Consider the following 21,249-nt stretch of genomic DNA (forward strand, 5'->3'; position numbering starts at 1 on the left):
AAGTGATTTTGGTCCCATTTTATGATCTTTCTTGCCACAGCTCTTAAGTGAGTCACTGCAGCTGTTATTAACATGGTTGCTAAGTGAATCTGGCTTCTCCATGGACCTTGCTTGTGAGAAGGTCGCAAAAGGTGATCGTGTGACTGTAACCGTCATAAATATGAGCCCGTTACCAAGCACCTGAATTTTGACTAAAGGCCGTGGGGATTCTGCAATAGTCATTAAGTGTGAAAAAGAGTTGTAAGTCGCTTTTTTCAGTGTCCTTGCAACTTCGTCACTAAACAAATGGTTGCAAGATTCCCTGTAAAAACCCCTTCGCAGTAGCAAGCTAAGATCGGCACCTCAATAAAAGAACAAAATAGCGCTAGGGTGGTGTTTGTGACAACCAATCCTACTTGTTTTCAGTTACCTGTCGAGAGGTGAAGCCCAAACAGCACCGAGAGGTGAGCTCACCTGAGCATCACGGTAGGAGAGAAGGAAGTTCATGACAATGTCTAGGCTCAGGCACTCCACGCTGTCCAGGCGCTGTAGAATGCTGGTCAGCTCACGGCTCAGTTGTTCCCCATGGTACATTTCACGAGCCTTCCGGATGTCGCTGTGGATCATCTCCCGGAAGTAGCCACTGGAGAAAGCACAAATACATTGGGGTTTAATGCTTCCAACTTGTCCAGGGAGGTGAGTGGGTTTGCTCTCTCCTGTGACTCATCAGTGTTCAAGAGCCATGCCCAGGACGAGCAGAGAAAGAACAAAACTACATTTGGATCGAATGTAATTAAAGACATACTTAATTAAATGCACACCATTTTTTTCTTCCTAGCTTTTTCCCCCCAGATCAATCAAGTGTTGATCCATTGGGTGCAACAGGAATTGACTGACCAGCTTGTCGCCCCAGCCTGACATTGTAGGCGGAGAGACAGTGATTGGTCCAAAGTAGCCCAGCTGCCTTTCATGTTATGCCTAAGGTGGGACAAAAAAAAATCAATCTCCTGATGATTGGTCCAAAGTCACCCAGTTGGCTTTCATGCCACGTCTAAGGTGGGACTAGAACTCCCATTTCCTGATGATTGGTCCAAAGTCACCCAGTTGGCTTTCATGCCACGTCTAAGGTGGGACTAGAACTCCCATTTCCTGATGATTGGTCCAAAGTCACCCAGTTGGCTTTCATGCCACGTCTAAGGTGGGACTAGAACTCCCATTTCCTGATGATTGGTCCAAAGTCACCCAGCTGGCTTTCATGCCACGTCTAAGGTGGGACTAGAACTCCCATTTCCTGATGATTGGTCCAAAGTCACCCAGTTGGCTTTCATGCCACGTCTAAGGTGGGACTAGAACTCCCATTTCCTGATGATTGGTCCAAAGTCACCCAGCTGGCTTTCATGCCACGTCTAAGGTGGGACTAGAACTCCCATTTCCTGATGATTGGTCCAAAGTCACCCAGTTAGCTTTCATGCCACGTCTAAGGTGGGACTAGAACTCCCATTTCCTGATGACTGGTCCAAAGTCACCCAGTTGGCTTTCATGCCACGTCTAAGGTGGGACTAGAACTCCCATTTCCTGATGACTGGTCCAAAGTCACCCAGCTGGCTTTCATGCCACGTCTAAGGTGGGACTAGAACTCCCATTTCCTGATGACTGGTCCAAAGTCACCCAGTTGGCTTTCATGCCACGTCTAAGGTGGGACTAGAACTCCCATTTCCTGATGACTGGTCCAAAGTCACCCAGTTGGCTTTCATGCCACGTCTAAGGTGGGACTAGAACTCCCATTTCCTGATGATTGGTCCAAAGTCACCCAGTTAGGTTTCATGCCACGTCTAAGGTGGGACTAGAACTCCCATTTCCTGATGATTGGTCCAAAGTCACCCAGTTGGCTTTCATGCCACGTCTAAGGTGGGACTAGAACTCCCATTTCCTGATGATTGGTCCAAAGTCACCCAGCTGGCTTTCATGCCACGTCTAAGGTGGGACTAGAACTCCCATTTCCTGATGACTGGCGCAAAGTCACCCAGCTGGCTTTCATGCCTAAGGTGGGACTAGAACTCACAGTCACTTAACCACTAGACCAAACTGGCTCTCAAATGCAGGCAATATGGTTGTTAAAAAAAAGGAGTAATCTGCTCCCTTCACATAAAATCACAACACAATTGCAACTTTTGCAGGAGCGCTGTGAGCTTAAGGCAACTACAAATGTGAGTTTTTTTCCGGATGGAGAAGTATGGATTCTCTGAAGAGTTGTTCCTAACAAATATTTTCTTAAATAAAAGAAGAAGACAGCATGCCCACTTTTCTAGACATTATGTCTATGGCAAGGACACAGCATTTGAAGCACATCTCTGGCAACATATAACACTTTGTTGTGGTGACAACAGTGTGGTTTACCACAACTTCCTGCCATCTTGACTCCAGGACATTTTTGAGAACAGGAAGTAGGATCAGAAGACTAAAAAAGAGAGAGATCCTTCTGTTTTCTTTTGGTTGCTTCCATTTTATATTTTACTGTCCATATGAGCTACATCAAAGCAACCAACAATTTAGCTTGACCCAACCTTGGGCGCTAAAGGACCAATCTTCAGGCATGAATAACATGGAACTGGGAATAGCATCGTCACTCAGTCTCTATTTCTCACAGGTAAAGCAAGAACACCTGATCTATCACCAAAGAGATGGTGACAGAGCTTTGTAATTAGGGGAAAGTTGATTTCCAAACCATTTCCCCATTTGACTTCTGCTGACATGGCACCAGTCTTAGTAGACATTTGGTTTCAAAAAATCAAAATGAGAAGTTCGACACAAGCCGAGACGTTACACTGGGGGGAAGGTCTAGAATTTGAGAAAATGTGAGAAGGCTTCGGGGCAGTTTCCTAAGAAGTCTAACTAAGTGCTCAAATTACTCCAGAAACTGAGATCAAAGAGTTCAAAAGCTTTTGCTTTGATGGAAGTTCAGGTTTGGGAGGTACACATACCTCCAAAAATAGAAGGCTGTTCATCTTGTTTGTCAGAGATTCCCTAGAATTTTGCATACAATCTCCCTGTTTTCAATCACCGGCCTTTTTGCTTAATTCAGGCAGAATTAGGAGTAGACACTAGAGTAGTCCCTAGCTACTATGGGTATCTCAGAATGGCTTCTTTGGGCTTGTTCCCTCTTTAATATTATATGGTTAATTTTTAACTATATTTAACTCTTATTTGCTCACTTCTGTCTTCTTTGCTATCTACAAATACACATACTATAACTGTTCTTCAGAATCAGATTAAAGATCTATTTGTCTGTTTTCTCTCCAGAGTAGGCAATAAAGGGCCACGGGAAACTCAACCGCTTCCGTCTGTTGACATTCTCAACGATAGGTATTGATCTAGATAATGCCATAGATACCAAAAATAATACACAGCTGTTAGGAATCAAAAGACACATTTTTGAGAGTATATCTAATCACTCTGAAAGTTTTACAAGTGGTCTGCCATGATTATCTTATTTACAAAGTCGTGCTTCATGTCCCTGCTTAGTCAACTCAATGTACAGAGTTCACCCATCAAGCGACTCGTTAAGACTTGTAAATTAGCATAGCCCAAACCCGTGGTGGCGAACCTATGGCACGTGTACCACAGATGGCACGCAGAGCCCTCTCTGTGGGCACGTGCCTCGTCGCCCCAGTCCTAGGCCTTCAGCTGGGTTTTATAAAACCTTTCCACTTTAGGCCTCCGCTGCTGTGTGCAAAAAAACCAAAGGTTCGATCAGTCAATTTCAAATTCTCGCGGGGAAAAAAAAAGATCTCGCCTAGTTGGAATTGATTGATTGAACTTTTTAGTCCTACCCAATCTGCCATTACCACCACAGCCACACCCACCCAGCAGGCCACCCCCACCTGGTACCTGATGATACATAATTGGGTTTTGGGTTGCAGTTTGGGCACCCGGTCTCTAAAAGGTTCGCCATCACTGGCCCAAACCTTCCAAAGGTTGCCTGTCCCTGCCTGGGATATGGTTTCCAGGTTCTCACCTTTGAAGATCTGAGTCTGGAAAGGTTCTTCTTGATGCTCATATCAAACTCCTGAAGTAAAAAGGAGGACGGGAGCATTACCTGGATCTGACAGAAGTGCCTTCAAGCAGTTTAGCAAGTTGCCCTGTCAGTGGATTGAAGAAGGCTTCCATGTTGAAGTTTGACTGGTAAAGCTCACTCAAGCACATCATGGTGCCGACGTCACAACAGAAGACCTTCTTCTGGTTTGTCACCACGTATGGGATGAAGGTATAGCTCCCATTGCTGTCCTAGAAGAGATACAGGAGGTGTTGGTACAGAAATCCCATCTATCTCCCATTCTTCACTTTGAAAATGTCTCTTGCATCACAATACCTTTGTTCATATTTTCCCAGCCATGGCAACTTCCAGGTGTATGGACTTCAAATCCCAGAACTCTCACCAATGGCCATTCTGATTGTGGATTTCTGGGATTTGATGTCCAACCTGGTCATTGCCAAGGTTGAGAAACAGGGCTCTTCTTAGTGACTCAGTATTATTGCTAGGGACTCAAAACTGCATAAATAATGGAACTGGGATTGGGTGAGTCTTCTCTTCATTTTACTTTGGCCATAACTTCTTACAAAAGAGGTTGGTGAATTTAGGATGGGTTGAAGGTTGAAAACATTCCACGAGACCCTCATATCCACCCTACACCATCATCTCTCAATTTTTCACTTTCTGTGGCCTATGAGTTCACCAGAAATTGACTCTCACACAGGCAGTCCCTTTTCAGTGTTTTTTTAAAATTTATCTCGCAACTTGAACACTAAAGAATTTTTAACACTCTTATTGCTAAGATTTTCTTATGGCCCTTCTCTTAACTCCAGGCGTCTGCATTTTGCGATGGAATTTGTAACCAATATTTGACAAGGAGCTTCTGTATTTGAAAGCTGATCAACAGACCATTGGCTGGTATATCCATTTTACCCAGATACTAGGAGTAGAAGTAGGAATAGGAGTAGGAATGATAACCTTTTGAATAAGCAATCTCAAGAATAGGAAAAAATACCATGAATGACAGATAATAAGCTAGACTTACCGAATTCTTCTGAAAGATCACTTCCTAGAAAACAGAAAACCAGGAAAACATTTTAGAAAGTTGCCCACTGCAAAATATGCCTGAAGGTAAATGTGTAAAAGAGATAATTTCAGCAGCTGTAAACCTATTAAATTGAGGACCTTTTACTGAAGTCAATTCTTCTGGCCAACAGTCACAAGTGCAAGAATGCTCGCTTTTAACAGCTGGCTAGACGCTGAGCTTGTCGATCAGACGGTCGGCAGTTTGGCGGGTCGAATCCCGAGTGCCACGTAGCAGAGTGAGCGCCTGTTACTCGTCCCAGCCTCTGCCAACCTAGCAGTTCGAAAGCACGTAAAAAATGCAAGTAGAAAAATAGGGACCACTACAGTGGGAAGGTAACAGCGTTCTGTGCGCCTTTGGCGTCTAGTCATGCCGGCCACATGACCACGGAGACGTCCTCGGACAAGCACTGGCTCTTTGGCTTTGAAACGGAGATGAGCACCAGCCCCTAGAGTTGGAAACGACTAGCACGCATGTGCCGGGGAACCTTTACCTTTACCTATTTTAAGTTAGCCAGACTAGACGAATAATAACACCTACAGAAGAAAAGTGTATCCTGACCGAGAAGAAAGGGATGCAATTACCATCTTCTAGGGCAGAGTAGTCTGCAATTGACCAAACCTAGCCTTTTTGATGCCTTTAAACCCAAAGGCCAAAAGACTGAAGTAGTTGTCATCTTGCAATATGCTGAACCCATCAACCAACTGGCGACATTTGAGCCTAGCCCTTTGTGCCAACAAAATCTGCATGGCTAATATATGATCGGCCGAGTCATTCAATCAGTGGTGGGATTCAGCCAGAACCGGTAGCTAATGTTTTGTTGCCCAGGCCCAGAATGGACTTCCGGAAAGGGCATCCACACAGAAAACCGGTTGTTCACATATCTGAATCCCGCCACTGCATTTGATCTAGAAAATGAAATGAAGCAGAGTTAAGCAAGGGGAAATCTGTTATGCAAATGCAGCTACCGAGAGTTCAAAGAACAAAGGCTGCAAACCACAAGTTTCAAGGATCATAGAACTAGATCAGCCTTAGAACAATTAAGGAGTAATTGCATATCATCCTTCCTTAACCTAATGCCCCCTCCAGAGGTGTTGGACCCAAATTTCAATAAAGATAACAAATATACAGAGAGGAATTGCATTGTAATCTGTCAACATCTGGAAGGTTCAAGTTTTCAATCTTTGCTTTAAGGGTAGTGTTTTTCAGTCTGGGCAACTTTAAGAGATCTCAGCTTTTAACTCCCCAAATTTATCAGCTAGCGTTTTGTACACTGCACCGAGTTGCTTTTGGTGAAATGGGCAGCTATATAAATTAGATAGATAAATAAATGTCATCATTCATTTCCTCATTTCTTTGCCCAAATGATTTTTCTGGAAGCTTCTAATGCCTTTTATCTTAATAGGAAGGCATACAAACATACCTCCCTTGTGATGCAGGAGATTTAATATAGTTTTAAGTCTGCATGTCCTAAAAGGTATACAGGTAGTCCTTGACTCATGACCATAATTGAGCCCAAAACCTATGTTGCTAAGCAAAGTTTTGCCACAGTGGTTATCACTGCAGTTGTTAAGTTAGTGACCCGGTTGTTAATAGTTTCCCTATTCATTTTGCTTGTCAGAAGGTCACAAAAGATAATTACATGATACCGGGACACTGCAACCGTCAATAATATGAGTCAGTTGCATCCAATTTTTGATGACATGACCACGGGGACGTTGCAATGGTCGTAAGTGAGAAAAATGGTTATAAGTCACTTTTTCATGCCATTGTAACTTGGATGGTCACTACATGAACTGTTGTAAGTTGAGGACTACCTGTATTTAGTACTACATAGCACATTAGAACCCGTTCATGGATTACTGCCTTGTTGTGGTGAAGGGGCTTGCGTAACTCAATGAAGCTATGAGCTATGCTGTGCAGGGCCACCCAAGATGGACAGGTCATAGCAGAGAGTTCTGACAAAATGTGATACACTGGAGAAGGAAATGGCAACCCACTCCAGTATCTTTTCCATGAAAACCCCATGGATAGTACCAAAAGGCAAAAAGATATGACGCTGGAAGATGAGCACCTCAGGTCGGAAGGCGTCCAATACACTACTGGGGAAGAGCAGAGGGCTAGTACTAGTAGCGCCAGAAAGAATGAAGCGACTGGGCCAAAGCCGAAAGGACGCTCAGCTGTGGAGGAGATCAACCCTGACTGCTCTTTAGAAGGCCAGATCCTGAAGTGGAAACTCAAATGCTTTGGCCACCTAATGAGAAGGAAGGACTCACTGGAGAAGAGCCTAATGCTGGGAAAGGTTGAGGGCAAGAGAAGAAGGTGACGACAGAGAATGAGGTGGCTGGATGGAGTCACTGAAGCAGTAGGGGTGAGCTTAAAGGGACTCCAGAAGATGGTGGAGGACAGGAAGGCCTGGAGGAACATTGTCCATGGGGTTGCAAGGGTTCGGACACGACTTCGCAACTAACAACCAAAAGCACATTAGAAATAATTAAGAGGAGATCCTTCAAAATGGTGGTGACTCCCTCCCTCTGGAATATCATCCGTCCAGAAATTAGACCGGCCCCCACTTTGACACTCTTTCGGAAGACCCTGAAAACGTGGTTCTGCCAGCAAGCCTGGGGAAGCCAGAACAGGATGGAGCCCATTAGATGGCTGGCATGAATGTGTGTTGTAGCTGGGATGGGTGGATTATTATTTTATCATTTTTATGTTTTCATTATTAATTCTTTTGTGTTTTTATGTGTCCTGTAAGCTGCCTTGAGTTGCCATGTGCGAGGAGGCGGCAATATAAATTTTCTAAATAAATAAAAAAAATGCTTGGAAACACTCCAACACTCCTTTTCGGAATTCTTCCCAAAGTATTGTACAGCGGTTGCTGTTATTATTCACCTATGGCAGAAAGGGCAGAATTTTTATCCCAGGGAATTTATCTTGGAAGAATAATCTATTGCGACATTGGATGGAGAGGAGAGGTGCTGACATTTAATGACGTCTTGGTCAATGAATGGTTATTTTTAACCCGTTTAAGAGGGACAGGACTGTTTAAACTCAAACACTAGCAAAATGATCTGTATCCCGTATGTCAATTTTAAATGGAAATAGCTTGGTGATGTAAGTTCAACCGAGATTACTCATACTGAAAGCCAGCTGATAGAAATCAATGGAAATAGATTTTGTCCTGATTTATTTCAGCTTCGCTAGTTTCAGTGGGTCTGACTAAGTGTGGATCTAATCATTAATCACACCGAGTTGAAAAGTGGTCTGCAGCAGCAGCAATCAGCAATATTTTTGCAAGCTCGCTCTGCATTCAACGGAATCTATTTGCATTTCTGATTCCAAGATATAACACTGTCTGCACATGAGGTGGGTTTGGTGTGTGTGTGTGTGTGTGTGTGTGTGTGTGTGTGTGTGTGTGTGTAATTCTTTTTAATTAGAAGAAGTGGGGACAATAAGAGATGCAGACAGCATTGCACCAAGCGGCAGTTTGTAATTGTATGAAAACGTTACAGCCACAGGATACGCCAGTTAGCACCAAGGATAACACAAGACAGAAGCAACAGAGACCACACAGGTAGTCCTTGACTTACGACTACAATTGTGGCCAAAGTTGATGTTGCTAAGTGAGAGAGTTATTAAGTGAGTTTCGGCCCATTCTACGGCCTTCCTTGTTAAGTGAATCACTGTAAGTTGTTAAGTTAATAACAAGGTTGTTAAATGAATCCAGCTTCCCCACTGACTTTGCGTGTCAGGAGGTTGCAAAAGGAGATCATGTCACCCCAGGACACTGCAACTGTCGTAAATATGAGTCAGTTGCCGAGTGGCTGAATTTTGATCGTGTGACCATGGGGATGCTGCAACAGTCATAAGTGTGATAAACAGTCATAAATCACACTTTTCAGTGCTCTTGTAACTTAGGATGGTCATTAAATGAACTGTTGTAAGTCGAGGACTAACTGTAAACTAGGCCAGCCTCCTCCATTGCATACTACACTTCTGGGTTGTCCAGTGCCTGTAAAAACATCTGTCCATTAAGGTGTGTTGGGAAGCAGTTGCTGAAATATTGAAAGCCACTGTCTGTGGGTGGGGTTGACACTGAACTTCCAGGAACCAAGAGCATGACTCAGCAGAAAGCAGTTTCCTATATTTTTTAGAATACCTATGTCCGTTCCCGCTTGGGAAATGTATTGAGAAATCACTTAGAAAACCTCACTCTGGGACAGAAAGCCAATGTTCCCCTCCCTGCCCCAGTCTTGTTATTAAATATGCTGCATGAAGGTGGAGGAAGGTGTGCTAAAAACTTCTGGTTATTCTTGAAAAAAAGGAAATGGAATGTTTCCCACCCCTTAGGTCAGAATTGTCAAACACAAGGCCCGGGGCCCGGATCCGGCCCACAAAGTGGTTTCATGCGGCCCGCGAAGCCATCCTGGAAACAGTGAGGGAACGGCCCCCACTGCCTTGGCCCTGGCCCAGAGACCCTCCTCCTGCCAGAGACCCTCAGATCTGTCCCACTCCTGCCCAGGCCCCCATAGGCACCCTTGATGCCAACGATGTAGAGCTGGCCACGCCCACCCAGTAGGCCACGCCCACCCTGGCCATACCCACCCGGCCCCCTGAGGGCAATCGCAATGCTGATGCGGCCCTCAATGAAATTGAATTTGACACCACTGCCTTAGGTTGTCTTACACAGCAGATTTCAGATTTCTAGTTCGGCCTTCCCCCCTACAGATATGTCAAAATGATAAATCTCTACATGTCTATTGAGATTCTCAGTCATCCAGGTCATGGTTGTCCCAAAGGTGTTTTTCCAAAAGGCAACTGGACTTTTTCCTTGGAGACATTTCCCGTCTCCTCCAAGAAGCTTCTGGGATGAGAAGCAAAAAAAAAAAATGTCTTCAAGGAAACACAAAGTCCAGTTGCCTTTTGGAAAAACACCTTTGGGATGACTCTCATGTTAGAAATGTGGAAAACGCAACATGGATCCTCATCGGGAACTGGAAGACTGAGAACAATTTTGCAAGAACAAAAGGACAATTTTAGAAAGGTATCGGATATTTTGGAGAATTTGGAACAACATTTTGGAAAACAAAATGCAGAGAAGGTCTTTGATCATTTAAATTGGGATTTCTAGTTCAAGGTTTTGGAAGTTAACGGTTTTGGAGCGAACAGGTAAGATAATTGCTAACGGAGATCTAAAAAGCCCTGAGTGATACAAAAATGAACAAGGCAGGCTCCCACTATCCTCTCTTTTATTTAGTTTGGTTCTTGAAATATTGAGTAGAGACATAAAACAAGATGAGAGGATTGTTGGAATAAAGATTTTAAAAAGAGTTGTAAGTTAAGAGCTTTTGCAGATCACATGGTATTTGTTCTGGAAGATCCTTTAAAGGGAATTGAAACATTAATGGGCAAATTAAAATAATTTGATATAAAGTAAAGGCTTCCCCTGTCCAGTTGCATCTGACTCTAGGGGGTGGTACTCATCTCCAAAGCATTTTCCAAAGACAGTTCTGTAGCCATGTGACCAGAATGACTATATTCTGAGGCACACAGAACACTGTTTCCTTCCCACCAAAGTGGTACCTATTTATCTACTTGCATTTGCCTGCTTTTGAATTGCTAGGTGGGCATGAGCTGGGGCAAGAATGGGGAGGCCTCCCCCATCACACAACAGTCAAATATCAAACCCAGGCTGTCAGCACAAGCTCAGCATCTTTAACCACTGAGCCAGCATGCCTCCTGCAATTTGATAGGCTTGATAAAGGTGGACGAGGTGGCTCAGTGGGTTAGGACGCTGAGCTTGTCGATCAGAAGGTTGGCAGTTTGGCGGGTCGAATCCCAAGTGCCGCATAGCAGAGTGAGCGCCTGTTACTCGTCCCAGCTTCTGCCAATCTAGCTGTTCGAAAGCACGTAAAAATGCAAGTAGAAAAATAGGGACCACTACGGTGGGAAGGTAACAGCGTTCCGTGCGCCTTTGGCGTCTAGTCATGCCGGCCACATGACCACGGAGACGTCCTCGGACAAACGCTGGCTCTTCGGCTTTGAAACGGAGATGAGTACCACCCCCTAGAGTCGAAAACGACTAGCACACATGTGTGGGGGAACCTTTACCTTTACCTTTTAAGGTTGATAAACAGAAGATGAAGATGTTAGCAAAAAATTTGAAAACAGAAGATGAAATAGAATTGATGGAAAACACGGGTTTAACATTAAGACCAGACATTTGTTTTGGGCACTGCTAGACAACCAGTTTGAAAAAGTTTATTTTTGTACGTGATAACTGCAGCAAGATTATTGTACGCACAAAGATGGAAGATTTGACATTACCGACAATGGAGGAGTGGTTGTTCAATATGATGGAACTTTCTGAAATAGTCAAATCAACTACTTTGTTCAGAGAAAAGATAATATCTACATGTCTTACTTACTGGAAATCCCTTGTTAGACTTTTTGCATGAAAAAGAACCAAAACTAAACTTATCATTTACAGTTTTGATAATTAGATAGGGTAGATTACAGATAGAAGCAAGTTACGTCGAGCGGCAAAGTAGCTACATAAATAAAGGGGTAAATTTATAAATGTACTTATAACGCTATCAAGAAGATCAGAAGCTACTTTGTATCTTTCTTCTTGCTTTTCTATTTCTCTTCTATTTTTTCCCTATCTTGCATTTTTGCCCTTTCTTTTATTTCTTCCTTATTCTTTTTTTCTTACTTTATATTAGTTTGTATTTGTTCTTATCTTTTTAAAAAATCTTTAATAAAAATGAGAGATGCCTGGGGCTTCAGTTCTTTGAAAAGTAGATACCAGAAGTTTGATACCTGCTTCCCTTTGACTTAGGGAAAGCTGGTTCAAGCCAATCTAGCCAAGAGTCTGCACTTCTCAGCATGGCTGAATCTCCAAGATGTGCCTCCTAACAAATTGCACCTATGGAGCTCTTGGTGGTTGTTTGCCTGCAGAGGTTTCATTACCTGACTAGGTTAACTTCATCAGTGCTGTGGATAGCACTGATATATCATAGCACTGATGATGTTACTTAGTTGGGTAACGAAATGTCTCTAAGCAAACAATCAAGCTCAGAGAGCATCGAGGACTCCACACTTCAACCGGGTGCTACACATATTTCCTTTTATGGGAACTGCCCTGTGACCATACTCACACGGAGAGCTTGCAATTCTGGAAGATCGGTGTAACAGCAAAGGAGAATATTGTTGGTCATACTGAAGCTCTCACGTACTCCCAGGTGGTAGAAAAGTGAAGGCTGACACAAGCTGTTGCTCATCTCCACAACCACCACATCTGCAAAGGTAGAAAGGGCAGATATCAACCATAGAGGACCAGCTCCTCAACTTTTCCACACTGCCTTCATCTGGTTGGTGGCCAAGGGCAGGTTATTGAGGCCAATCTCATTCATCTTTGAGTTGAGTAGCAAAAGTGCCCCCTCTTGCACAAACAGAGAAGAAAGCATTCTGATCCTCAGGGACATAATGTCCCACCAAAACATAGCATACTCCGGTATCTTAACACCCTGCTGCTTGTACATTGTCAACCAAGAGCTTTGAAGTTCCATGCAGCTTTGCAGCTAGCACCCAAACCCTCCCACGCAATTTATCAAGCAGTTGGAGATCTTTCTTGGAGAGAAAGAGAAGGGATCTGATTGTCCTGAGGACAGCGGGCAAAACAAGAGGCTGCAATAGGTACTTTGAAGGCAGAATATCCCAAGCTGAACCAAGAACCCAGGCTAAAATCTTGCAAAACTGTTGCTGCTCCATTCAAACAATACTAAAAGAGATGAACAACCTTAGGGCAACTTATACTGATCCATTCCATTCATTGCATTTCCCCCCCCTCTTGCTGCTTTTTAAGTGCTTGTGTAATTGTTTGTAGGAATTGTTTCTAATGTTCTTGTTCTTGAAGATTGTTGCTAAGCTTGTCTATTAGATGATCAGATATGCGTGTGTGTGCGTGTGTGTGTATAAACATATGCACAGGGCGAGATAATTGCAACTGTAACCTTTAAAAAAGGACTTGTAAATACAAAACAGAGAAAATCTTCCAGCATCCATTTTCTTTCTGTCTTTCTAATAGGAATACTCCTGCTTAATGTTCTGGCCTGGTTGTGCCCTTTTCCTAAGGCAATCTGACCTACTTTATTAAAAAAAAACCTTTTTGAAAAGTTGTCCAGTTCAATTTAAAGATAAAAGAAGCACTAGGGAGAGATTTATAATCAGACGCTGCTCGTTAACCTGATCATAATCTTTCCCAGAATTGTAAGCAGGGTCCACAGCATTGTGGTTTTTTTAATCACAGCAATTGTCTTATCTACAGGGATTACCACGTGAATATTTTATCTATATCCATCAACACTTTTTCCCTATTTAAGATGGATGTATAAAGGGCACCTAATCCTGGGCTGTGTTTCTTCTTAAATTCTTCTGCAATAACAACTGTAGATTTGGTTAAAGGTGGGGATGGTAAATCCGGTTTCCTTTCTCCGCCCCAGAGATGAGGCTTCTCAAGAGATTGAAGAAGGAGGCTGAAATCTAGAGATGGCCAAACTCAATCTGGGCTCACCAACAGTGACTGAAAAATGTCATTTGCAAGTGACAACAGGTAAAAAACGATGGGTTAGAAATAGGCTGCAAGTAACCTGCCTCACAAGGTTGTTATGGGGAAATAGGAGGTGGAAGGTGAGTGGGTTGTTTGTCGCCTTGCATCATTTGTGAAAATAATAAAGGCAGGAAGTAAAATAAATAAATAGATAGATGAATGAATGAATGAATGAATGAATGAATGAATGAATGAATGAATAGTATTGTTTAGCAACCAATGGAAGTTACAATGGCACTGAAAAAAAATGTGACCTACAACGGCTCCTCGCACTTACAACCATTGCCACATTACCCAGTGATCAAAATTCATGCACTTGGCAACCAGCTTGTATTTATGAAGGTTGCAGCATTCGAGGTTCCTTCAATCGCCATTGGCAATCTTCCCAGCCTGCTTCCAACAAGCAAAGACAATGAGGAAAGCCGGATTTGCTTAACAACTGTGTGAGTCACTTAGCAACCGCAGTCATTTGCTTAACAACCATTAAGCAAAAAAGATCATAAAGTCGGGACCAACTCACAACCACCTTGCTTAGTTAGCAGCAGCAATTCTGGTCCCGATTGTGGTTGTTAGTTGAGGACTACTTGTACTCAAGGTGGGTCTACAACAACTCGCCAGGGTCAACTCGCCACAGAGAAGTCGCCACAGCCAACTCGCCACAGGACAACCCACCACGGGACAAGAGTTAGACTAATATCAAAGAAAATAGTGGAATAGAATCATGAAAGAAAGGATGCCGAAAGAGGGACAAAATGAAATGTGAAGAACAAAGAGTAACATAATTTTTAATAAGTTTAAATTTAGGCACGACAAACCAAATGCACAGGTATGGTACTGTAGGTGGTACCTTGCTCAATAGTAGTAACTGTGAGAGGGATCTCCGAGTCCTAGTGGACAGTCACTTAAATAGGAGCCAGCAGTGTGCTGCAGCTGCCAAAAAAGCCAACACAGTGCTAGGCTGCATGAACAGAGGGATAGAATCAAGATCATGTGAAGTGTTAATACCACTTTACAAGGCCTTGGTAAGGACACACTTGGAATACTGCATCCAGTTTTGGTCACCACGATGTAAAAAAGATGTTGAGACTCTAGAAAGGGTACAGAGAAGAGCAACAAAGATGATTGGGGGACTGGAGGCTAAAACATATAAGGAACGGTTGCTGGAATTGGGTATGTCTAGTTTAATGAAGAGAAGGACGAGGGGGGACATGATAGCAGTGTTCCAATATCTCAGGGGCTGCCACAAAGAAGAGTCAAGCGATTCTCCAAAGTGCCTGAAGGCAAGACAAGAAGCAACGGATGGAAACTAGTCAAGGAGAGAAGCAACATAGAACTAAGGAGAAACTTCCTGACAGAACAATTAATCAGTGGAACAACCTGCCTCCAGAAGCGGTGAATGCTCCAACACTGGATGTTTTTAAGAAGACTGGACAGCCTTTTGTCTGAAATGAGCAGGGGGTTGGACTAGATGACCTCCAAGGTCCCTTCCAACATCATCATCATCATCATCATCATCATCATCATCATCATCATCATCATAATAATAATAATAATAATAAATTGCATTGTTGAATTGTCCCGCAGCAAGTTGCCCCATGGTGAGTTGGCTGCGACGAGTTGTCCATTCCGTTCAGGGTTACCTCTAGTCTGGAAGGGGCTGCGAGCAAATGATGCCCTGGGCAGCTTCCCTTTTCTTCATTGGGCCATGCTATTGCTAATAATGCATTAGCAGTGCTCCAAATACATTCACTAATCTGCCACACAGATTTCCTGCAATGCTTACAGCAAAGCTACATCAGGCATGCTGCAGGAAATGAACACTGTAGAGATATCCAGTGAAGTAATAATGGTTGTGGCACCTGGAAGGCAAGCCTTAATTAAAAGAGGAGGTCCAAAGAAGGCGTGTGCGAAGCTGGGTGCCAAGTGCTGATGTTGAGTCTCTTGGACACATTGGATTGCGGTGTGACAGTTTGACAAGTGGCTGTCCAGGTTTTAACTTGCTCAGCCTGCCAGGCAAGACCTGATTAAGAGGATGTTCGCTCTCATATCCTTTGTGGCTGCCCTAGTAATTACACTGCTTCTGTCTTGGCCCCACTAATTTCATTCATTTGCATAGATTTCCCCTTTTTCTACACTGCACTCCCCTTCCTTTTTGTGCTTCCCTGCAAGGCAGGCTGTGCAGAATATCGAATCCGATGTGGATGATCCAGACAACAAATAATATTTTTTCCCTGAATCTTCCTTGCGGATAGGATGGCAGCTCAGCATAAATCAAGACAATCTTTTCTATGCTCTTGAAATTCAGACCACAGCATTAGAAAGAAAGAAAAAATCCTAAAAGTGCCTCAGAGCATGCACAAGTAAAGGCACAGCAAGTGCCAACTACTTTTTAAAGTAGCTGCATCTTTTCTGAAGATTGAATATGCAATCCAAGGAAATGACAGAGCGGCTTTGAAGATGTGCAGACGGATGCTGCAAGCTCTGAGGCAACTTTCTGGAATCAAATCCAATGCATAATGCAGCTCTAACAGGAAATGCAAACAGAATATTCTGTTTGATGATGGAAGCCAGGAGTGCTTTGCATACTTAACACCTCCAGCATCTTTCCTTATTGAATGGCAATCTACAAGGGAATCCTTCCAGATCTGGAAGCAACTTGACATTGCCTACCTTGCATATAATGTTAACTGTAGATGGGTTCTGGCTTAATAAGATCACCTATGGTGGCCTGGAATTATATGCAAATCAGGCCATGATTTGTGGCTAGAGTTTAGCATTCTTGAATTAGCTTCCTGTTATCTATGTTCACACACTTCATTAAGCCACATTATGGTTTTCTTGTGTAATTGCATGGATTAGCATGCATGAACTACATATTGTAGTTTGCCATCCATGGCTTAGAACAGGGGTAGGCAACCTTGGCTGGCTCAGGAATTCCAGGACTTGAAGTCCACGAGTCATAAAAGAGCCAAGGATGCCTACCCCTGGCTTAGAACAAGTGAAAAATTGTGGTTAGGCTCAAAATTATGTTTAAATGAATGACAGCTTAATACAGTATATGAACTTAGTCACTGATTGTTCAAGCAGTACACTCAACCACAAGTTGGCTCCACACATTTGTTAACCTAGCTAGCATATGGCTGAAATCTAGCTCATTTGATTACTTTGTGTTTCAATGGGTTGGGCGAAGATCCAGAAAGTGCGGAGTGCTGAATAAACCATGTGTAAATCTGTGTGTTCTCTCAAGGCCTAAACAGCTGCTTCATCAAGGCAGAGACGAGGTGCTCCTACGAGAGATGAGCAAAGACTATTGGAAACGTATAACAAGAGTTGGTTAAGGCTATCAGACTAGAAACTGGGAGGGCACGAGTTCTAGTCCTGCCTTGGTCATGAAGTCAGCTGGTTAACCTTGGAACAGTCATCCCAAAGGTGCTTTTTTTTCTTTAAAAGGCAACTGGACTGTTTTTTTCCTTGAGGAAGAAGAGGAAAACGTTTTGCTTCTCATTCAAGAAGCTTCATCCAGTCTCAGCTGTCAGTACCTATCCTTCCATCCCAGCCCTGCCCTCCTGTCATCAGAACTGATGAAGCTTCTTGGATGAGAAGCGAAACGTCTTCTTCTTCCTCAAGGAAAAAACAGTCCAGTTGCCTTTTGAAGAAAAGAAAAAAAAGGCACCTTTGAGACAACTATGACGGAGAATCTCCACAGACGCTTGGGCCAGTCACTCTTTCTTAGACCTAGAAAGAAGACAAGGGCAAACTATTTGACAAATCTTGCCGAGAAAACCCGCAGGGACTTGTTTAGACAGATGCCAGGAGTAAAACAAAAAACAAAACCAAAGCCTGACTCAAAGCCACAAACACACAACAAAAGTATATCCAGGGGTAGGCAACCTTGGCTCTTTTATGACTCGTGGACTTCAACTCCCAGAATTCCAGAGCCAGCCATGCTGAGGGGAAAGGGAGAGTTTCCAAGCTGAGCCATGCCGGCTCAGGAATTCTGGGAGTTGAAGTCCACGAGTCATAAAAGAGCCACAACAGAGAGGCCCAAGGTGGAAGGTTATCCCAGCCACCCAGATAAAGCAAGCTGATGCCTAGGTAGGAATCTGATGGAGGTGAATGATCAAGTTAGTGATGGCGGAAAGGTATAATTTAATACTGTATGGGAGAAAGCAATGGTAAATCACTTCTACACTATACCACATAGTATTTCTCAAGGTTACCTTCTATCATTTCAAGGTCAGGAAATGAGGACCCAGATGGTTGGGGGCAATATGCTGACTCTGCAAACCACTTAGAGTGTGCCCTAAAAAGCACTATGAAGCAATGTATAAGTCTAAGTGCTATTGCTATTCTCAACCTTGGCAACTTTAAGATGTGTGGACTTCAATGCTGGCTGGGGAATTCTGGGAGTTGAAGTCCACGCATCTTAAAATTGCCAAGTTTGAAAAACACCAGACAAGAAAATAGAAATGAAACAGGAGAACCATTTGTCTAACCAAACAAGGGCAACAAATCTGGAGAATGACACAATGGACAACAGATTGGAAGAGGTCAATTCCCAAATAAAGAAGATTTAACCTGGTATGTAAATACTGCAGTATATCCTTCATTTTATCTGCTAGCAAAATAACCGTCAGGATTATCCCGAGCAGATTAGACCCTTATATGGGAAAGAGAAATAGCAAATGAGACTTTAGAACAACTGGCCTCTAACCATGCTCCATATTTTTCTGTATCGGCTAAAAACAGAAAGATTCAGAGAGGCACCAGCTCAGTGGAAAAAATATGTGCTTTGCATGTTGACGGTCCCAAGATTAAGTTCCTGCTGTTTCCGATTAAAATGATAAAAGTAATAGCTCTTTGCCTCTGAACTCAGAAACCTATAGGATTAGATGTACTAAAAGCATTCAGTAGCTTGTTTTCTACATGATACTCAATTTATTTTATTGTTAGATTACTGAATAATTAGTTTAGGTTTCATTAACAAAGCTCTGGAATAATATCCTCCAATATCAACAACAAAAGAATGACTTTGTTTTTTTTATTTCCTTGTGATCACGTTATAGTTATTTCTGCTGTCAATTTCATTTTAAATTCTGTGCACTGCCCAGAGTTGCTTTGACAAGAGGGGCACTGTTCCATCTTGAAACAAATAAGTGAAATTTAATGGCACAATTCTTTGTGTATTCAAGGATTGGCATATTAATTTTCCATTAGCTCAAAGTAATTTAATAATAATTTTTAAAACTGCAGCAATTGCAAGTTAAGGCCGAACAGTTTCTAAGAAACCGAAATTCTTGAAAGCTTTTTCAAGCAACTGAAATTGAATTTTCCCCAGACAGCTGCAGCTGCAAAGTTTCTGCAAAAACTCACAACGTACACAGGAAGGTATTCATATATTTATTTATTTCGCACCTTTATTATTTTTATAAATAACTCAAGGCAGCAAACGTATTGGATACCACTTCCTCCTATTTTCCCCACAACAACAACCCTGTCAGGTAGGTTGGGCTGAGAGAAACAAGGACTGGCCTCTCACACAGAACAATAGGTAGAAATGATTTCCTCCCTTTACTAAGGTATTTGATTCCTATATTTGAAAAGAAAGACATGATTTTACTGAGTCCTCAAAGAATAGATTCAAATTTGCAACAAGTTCAGAAAACTGCAGGAAACTTTCTGGCTGGATCTAAAACAAAACATTAAGCCTGTGTGTTTAACCCGGTTTTAAATGCAACAATTAGGGCTTCCACGACTTGCCCGATTCACACAAAACACTCAGACAGAACTTAAGACTGCCACATTATATAGCTTATACGGTAACTCAGCTTTGATCGTGCCTCCCTCCCACTCACCCACCCACCCAGTTCTTGCTGAAATAAACTAGATGCGTCAAAACTTCAACCTTCAGCTTGTGCGAGTCCAGCAATTCCAGTACAATTACGAACCTGCCGTCTCCAAATTGGGAGTCGAAGTCCAACACGTAGAATGGGGGAAACCTGGCTTTATGGTTCAGGGAGTCGTGGGAACCCAGTTAGGGTTCAACCCAAAGCCGGCTGATCAGAAACGAACGCAGGAACCGGGCAAGGTAGGACTCACCTGCGTTATAGAAACGGTCCAGAGTGTCCGTGTCTCCCAACATCACGGTGCCAAAAGGCACGGTGGTGAGCTCCGTGCCCGGGACTTCCCTGCAGGCTTCCCGCAGGCACAGGAGGGGCAGCGGTTTTTCCAAATCCTCGGTGAAGACGTAAACCACGCGCAGGGCTCGGGTCCTGCCGCCGCCTTCTCGGCAGCCCGGGCTGCCCGCCGAGTAGAGCGGCTTGCTGGGGGTCAGCGCCATGGCCAGCGTGTCCTGCCAGAGGCTGCCGGCGCTGCCCAACTTGGAGTCGGTCGCCTCCATGCCGCCGCCGCGACGCCGGGCGACCCCGGCTTCCCAACGCGCGTCTTCAGCCATCCGAGGGACCCATCTCTCCAACTCGGGAAGAAGCCGAGCAACGAACGTCCCAGCCAGCCAGCCAACCAGTCGGCACTTTCTGCCCTCCTGCCCCGGCCCGCACTTTCTCCTGCTCTGGGAAAAGGCGATTGACAAACTTCCCGGGTGCGCGAGGCGACCCACGTGGCTTTCGCCAGCCCCGCCCGGGCGGGGGCGTCAAAGCCCGAGTGCCCGACGGCTCGCCCAGGGCCGAGGAAGCGGCCGAGGCGGCAGCTGTTGCTGTCGGAAGCCTGGCGGGTATTTCTCCCCTTCCTGTGCGCTCCTCGGGGCGAAGGGGCGGGAGGCGAGGCCAGGCAGGCGAGCGGGAAGACGCCCACGAGCTCCTGGCGCAATCCGGGCAAAGGCCCCGGCTGGAACTGGGGCGGCGGCGTTGTTTCTCCGCCGCCTTTGCTGTCGGCGCAAACCCGCCGGCCGAGCCCCAGCGCCCCGATTGCGCAAGAGGGAGGACGGCGAGGCTCCGTGGCGTTGGCTCCCGGCCCTGCCTCTTTTCCACCCCAGGGCCCGGCTTTCGGCTCCCGCCTGGCGAGCGGCGCTCCGTCGGAATTCCCTGAAGTTCCGGGAAAGCGGAGCGCCGCTGCCAGGTAAGCCATTAGAGCTCTTCGCAGGAAGAGGTGAAAAGCGCAGGAGGAACCTCTGGATGGCTGCTCTAGTTGTTGGCTTCTGATTTTTTGCAACGCTGATAGTAAACTTTCCTTCCTTCCTTCCCTCTCCTTTCTTTCTTTCTTTCTTCCTTCCTTCCCTTTTTCTCTTTTTCTTTTCTCTCTTTTCTTGTCTCCTTCCTTCCTCCCTTCCCTATCTTTTCCTCTCTTTCTTCCTTCCTTCCCTTTTTCTCTTTTTCTTTTCTCTCTTTTCTTGTCTCCTTCCTTCCTTCCTTCCTTCCTTCCTTCCTTCCCTCTCTTTTCCTCTCCTTTCTTTCTTTCTTCCTTCCCTTTTTCTCTTTTTCTTTTCTCTCTTGTCTCCTTCCTTCCTTCCTTCCCTCTCTTTTCCTCTCCTTTCTTTCTTTCTTCCTTCCCTTTTTCTCTTTTTCTTTTCTCTTTTTCTTTTCTCTC

The 21,249-nt window shown here is 44.1% G+C and overlaps 1 protein-coding gene across 1 annotated transcript in view; it reads right to left on the minus strand.

Moving 5' to 3' along the window:
• MAP3K6 (mitogen-activated protein kinase kinase kinase 6) overlaps window positions 1–20,245 on the minus strand; it is a 55,364-nt gene extending 35,119 nt beyond the window's left edge. The window contains exons 1-5 of the mRNA XM_083369688.1: window positions 19,807–20,245; window positions 12,257–12,396; window positions 5,055–5,078; window positions 4,076–4,263; window positions 454–622 (exon numbers count right to left, since the gene is read on the minus strand). Coding sequence (XP_083225814.1) covers window positions 454–622; window positions 4,076–4,263; window positions 5,055–5,078; window positions 12,257–12,396; window positions 19,807–20,161 — 876 coding nt within the window. The 5' untranslated portion in view covers window positions 20,162–20,245. The remainder of the gene's footprint in view (window positions 1–453; window positions 623–4,075; window positions 4,264–5,054; window positions 5,079–12,256; window positions 12,397–19,806) is intronic.
• Window positions 20,246–21,249: the final 1,004 nt, after the last annotated feature.

Source organism: Vipera ursinii, assembly GCF_947247035.1.
Source record: "Vipera ursinii genome assembly, chromosome: 9".
Lineage (NCBI taxonomy): Eukaryota > Metazoa > Chordata > Lepidosauria > Squamata > Viperidae > Vipera > Vipera ursinii.